The sequence below is a fragment of the Trypanosoma conorhini genome (assembly GCF_003719485.1).
Source record: "Trypanosoma conorhini strain 025E chromosome Unknown Tco_14.4_contig_00518, whole genome shotgun sequence".
Classification (NCBI taxonomy): Eukaryota; Euglenozoa; class Kinetoplastea; order Trypanosomatida; family Trypanosomatidae; genus Trypanosoma; species Trypanosoma conorhini.
The window spans coordinates 1-4,097 of NW_021704609.1; the positions used below are offsets into that span (position 1 = coordinate 1).

General features: G+C 54.0%; 2 protein-coding genes across 2 annotated transcripts, besides 3 other annotated features; both read right to left on the reverse strand.

The window, feature by feature from the left end:
- Positions 1-30: 30 nt before the first annotated feature.
- Positions 31-82: a microsatellite.
- A 6-nt stretch (positions 83-88) lies between these two features.
- Positions 89-1,519, reverse strand: Tco025E_07062 (putative ribonuclease HII; the record flags this gene model as incomplete). The annotated part of the gene is made up of 1 exon (XM_029373929.1): positions 89-1,519. One exon carries the CDS (start codon positions 1,517-1,519, stop codon positions 89-91), a length of 1,431 nt encoding a protein of 476 aa, XP_029225935.1.
- A 463-nt stretch (positions 1,520-1,982) lies between these two features.
- Positions 1,983-2,017: a sequence feature (GA-rich).
- Positions 2,018-2,049: 32 nt separating this feature from the next.
- Positions 2,050-2,075: a microsatellite.
- Positions 2,076-2,114: 39 nt separating this feature from the next.
- Positions 2,115-3,470, reverse strand: Tco025E_07063 (uncharacterized protein; the record flags this gene model as incomplete). The annotated part of the gene is made up of 1 exon (XM_029373930.1): positions 2,115-3,470. The coding sequence occupies one exon, from the start codon at positions 3,468-3,470 to the stop codon at positions 2,115-2,117; it is 1,356 nt and encodes a 451-aa protein (XP_029225936.1).
- Between the last annotated feature and the right edge of the window lie 627 nt (positions 3,471-4,097).

The following is a 4,097-nucleotide window of genomic DNA, read 5'->3' on the forward strand; positions in this document are numbered from 1 at the left end:
GAGTTTTCCATCTATCTATACACCCGGTGTTTTTTCTTTTTCTTCTTCTTCTTTTGCTCTCTTCTTTTTTTTCTTTTTGTTCACTCACTTAGCTGCATGTCTGGGACTCCTTCGCCTTGCGCTTCAGCTGCTTTGTGATGGCTGCCGCACACGGCTTGTACGACTTACGGTGAATGGAGGAGACCCCGTATCGCTGCACGGCACGCATGTGGCACTCCACGGGGTAGCCCTTGTTCTCCGCAAACTGGTACCTGGGATACAGCGTGCTCACGTAGTTCATGACGTCATCGCGTGCCACCTTCGCAAGGCACGAGGCCGCAGCTATTGTCAAGCTCCGCTTGTCACCCTCAATGATGGGTTGCACGCACCCGCCGGTTTGGATGTCGGTAAAAAAATTTAGTGTCTCCTCGGGGGCAGCGTGTCCGTCGACCAGAACCAGGGGCGGCTGCACTGGCTCCATATCAAAAAAATCTGTCGCCCCCCGCACAAGCTCAACGTGCGACGGGACCACATAACGTTTTTGATAGTCGTGGGGGGCAGCGACGCAGTAGCGCGAAAAGAGGTATTGTGCGATGGAGCAATGCTTCGGCCGCGGCGCCCTTTCAAGGGAAAAGCGCGTATCATTCAACATGCGCCAAATAGCAAAGCAGGAGCGGTGCATTGTGCGCATGGAAGACACATAAATGTTGGCCATATCTATATACGCGTGATTCGCCATACCAATCGCCCACAAGTATAAATAATTCCCACATACGTTTTGGCCATGGTATGAGATTAAATACGGCGTCTGCATTGACAGGAGTTTCTTGAATGGAAGCTTCTGCAGCTTGATGTGGGACGGGAACCGCTTTGTCAGGACGTTGTCCGGCGCAGCGTCACCACTTGCGTGATGCACCACAAACGCCTTGTCCGCGACTAAATCAAATAGCGTCTCGTAACCTGTAATGTTCTGGAAAACCACATTGCGCTGTCCCTCGGACAAGGACTTACTATCAAAGATCTGGAACTCCTCCCGCGCGTCATACACGGCGCTCAGTTCATTGTTAAAGCTAGAGAGTGGAATGCGACACACGGCGGCGCCCACCACCGGGCCTGCCAGCGGCCCTCTTCCAGCCTCATCGCAGCCAATAGTGAGGTACGTCTCCTTGATGCTCCGCCGCAGCACTACACCATGCTTACACATGCGAGACTCCGCCTGAGTACGCTCCTTCGGCGCCTTCCGGGTGTCTGCCAGAGCGTTTGTAATCATTTTCTGCTGCTGCTGCTGCTGATACGTGCGGAAAGAGGAGAGCGGCGGCAACAGCAACCCGTCACGGAATAGCTGGTAGCCGACGATGTCTAATGTGCCATCAAGCGTCGACAAACCCTCCACAGTTTTCCGCATCGGCAGCTGCAGCCTCTGCAGGGGGTTCCATGGCGGCTGCCGATCGTGCAACACCCTGTTCAGCCTGTGCCAGCGCGTCGCCGAGCGCCGGAGCACGCCAGCAAGAAGCAGCGGCGAGGGTCTAAAGCACGCCATAACCTCTGAGAAGGCAGAGGGGGAAAAAGAAAGAAGTTTTTTTTTTCCACAGACACGCGCGAGGAGCCGTACGGCAGGGAAAGTTGAAATGGCCTCGGCCCTACTTTTCCCCCTATAGAAGATGCACGCAGCAAAAAATAAAAAAATAAACATTACTCAGTGTAATTTCCACGCATTGGCATAGACTAGAGGAAGTTCATTGCAGTAAATACCCGCAAGGCGGTCCGATTCGGCCACTGCGCATTGCCCCTCAGCATTAAATGGCTGACAGCGCAGAGGGTGCCCGCAGGCGACTTCAGCCCGCCCCTCCACGTAGTGGGGAGGGGGGCGGAGACGGCTGGGTTGAGTGGGCTTTCAACACGTGCCCCTTCCGAGAACTCCCCACGGTGGCAAAGTTAACCCAGACGTACGATTCCGGGAAACCCGGAGAAAAGCAAAGCGGGCAGTGACGCAGAGCACAGCCAGAGAAAAAGTAGGAGGAGAGAGAGATAGATAGAGTTAAAAATAAACAAGTTACGTCTACATAACGCGACAGCGAGAGAGAGAGAGAGAGAGACCCACGGAGGCTTCACAGCACAGGAAGCAGCTTATTGTCTCAAGCGGTGCGGTTTGATTTCATACTTGCATTGGAGCGGTAAACCGCCGCAGTCAAGTGGGGGATAATGGCGTAGGGGTCTGCGGCAATGTATGTGCTTCCAAAATACTCCAACGCCCCTGTGTCGCTGCGCGGATCCAATGCACTACCGCGGTCAATTACGCGAAAAATTGCTGGTATTTTCCCCAGGCTGTAGTTATTCGACGTATCCAGGGGCGGGTAGGAAATGGCAAAACTAAAACTATGTACGCCAGCAGCATCGCGGAGCGTCATCAATGCAAGAGCAACCGCGCGGGCAAAGGAGGGATCTTCAGGGTCCTTGCTTAGCACAAACAGTTCCCGCTCTTTGCGGGGACACACGCTGGAGAGCACGGTACTGTTGCCAACGCGAACCGCAAGGCCAAGCATTTGATGTACAAGAACAAGTTCATCCCAGTAACTAGTTCCATGCCTCTCCGAGTATTGCACCGCTGCACGCTGAAGCTGGTCAATACCAGCGAAATAGTGACCTCTCGTTAAGGCCATTTGCACATGGAAGTGGATTTGGGAAGCAGACGCTCTTTTGCCGACATCGCAAATAAGGTTCGGGTACACGTAAAGGAGATCCTCGCGGTGGGCCCTCTTGAACCATCGGTGCGACACAGCAATGATGTCTGCAATGACATCCGCATCAAAGAGCAAGGGATTATGCACGTTAGTGATAATAAGACCGTGCCACTTACTAAGTTTGGCGACATTTGCTGCTGTGTACGCATGCTTGCCAGTTATGCGACCAAATATATCATGGGCTGTCCGCTGCTTGTCGCAGAAGTCGCACAAGTCAGCTCCACTGCCTTCTGTGTAAAGCTTAGACACCGACATCCGTTCCTTCGCGTCACCACCATTGCCGCCGCCGCCGCCGGGCCGAAATCTGCGGATGCTGTTAAACAGGGCCGTCTCGCCGGTAACCACATTGCGCACCTCCACCACTTGCTGATTTTCGATGGCACGCAGGAGTTCCTCGCGTGAGCCCGCGTAGGCAGAAAACATTTTCTCTGCCCTGGCGCGGAACTCAGGCATGATCGACAAACGCGCAGAATCGTTGCGAACTGTGTAGAGACGCTCAAAGACTTCCCTCGCGCGAGGGAGCCGAGCCAACACTTCCGCCAGTGATTCGACAGAAGAAATCGTATCGTGCAACTGCAGCGGCACATCATCCGTGGCAGCAAAGGCTTTCCCAAGCAGCGGGTCCCGCGGGCGCGGAAGGGAACTGACCACGGTGAAAAGAAGCAACACAAAGCCCGAGGTGACAATAACGATGCGCACCCACCGCAACTGCAGTGGGAAGGGGTACCTTGAAGACGCCGTCTTTCCCATGCTTCTCTGCGGGCGATGCGTCATGCCTTGTCGTCGTCGTGGCTGTTGTTGCACAAAGAGAGCTAAGAAGAATAGTAAGAAAAAAAAGCCAAAACACCCGGAGAAACCAAGACGGAACCACATGAGGCAGAAAAGACAGAAAGAGGTGTCGGAGGCCTAACCCAACGCAAAAATAATAACACTGTCACCGGGCGAAGCGGAGTCGCCACACGCGGCCCGGAAAGCAATGGGGGCGCAAGGCCGTTTTTTCTGATTAGCTGCAGTATTATTTCTTACAAAAGCGGAAGAAAAAAAAGAGATAGAGCGAAATAGAGATATAACCCACTTTTTTCGATGAGGAAGCGCTACAATGGCTTGGGGCGCTTCTCGGATGCGAGGGCCTTGAAGCGGCGCTTGATCGTGATGCGGTGCCGGCTGTATTTGTCGTCAGGGCTAAAGCGGGCGGGGTGGGCGCTGAGCGTCGGTTTGCCCTCTGGGTCCATCTTCTTCAGCGTATATTGGCGCTTGCCGTCAACGATGTACACTTGCAGGTGCATTACGCGCAGTCCCGCTGCTCCTTTCCTTTTCCACTTCTTTTCTTCTTCCCCCGGTTTTGGGCGGTATCCACTAATGCGTGTCTGTCGCTTC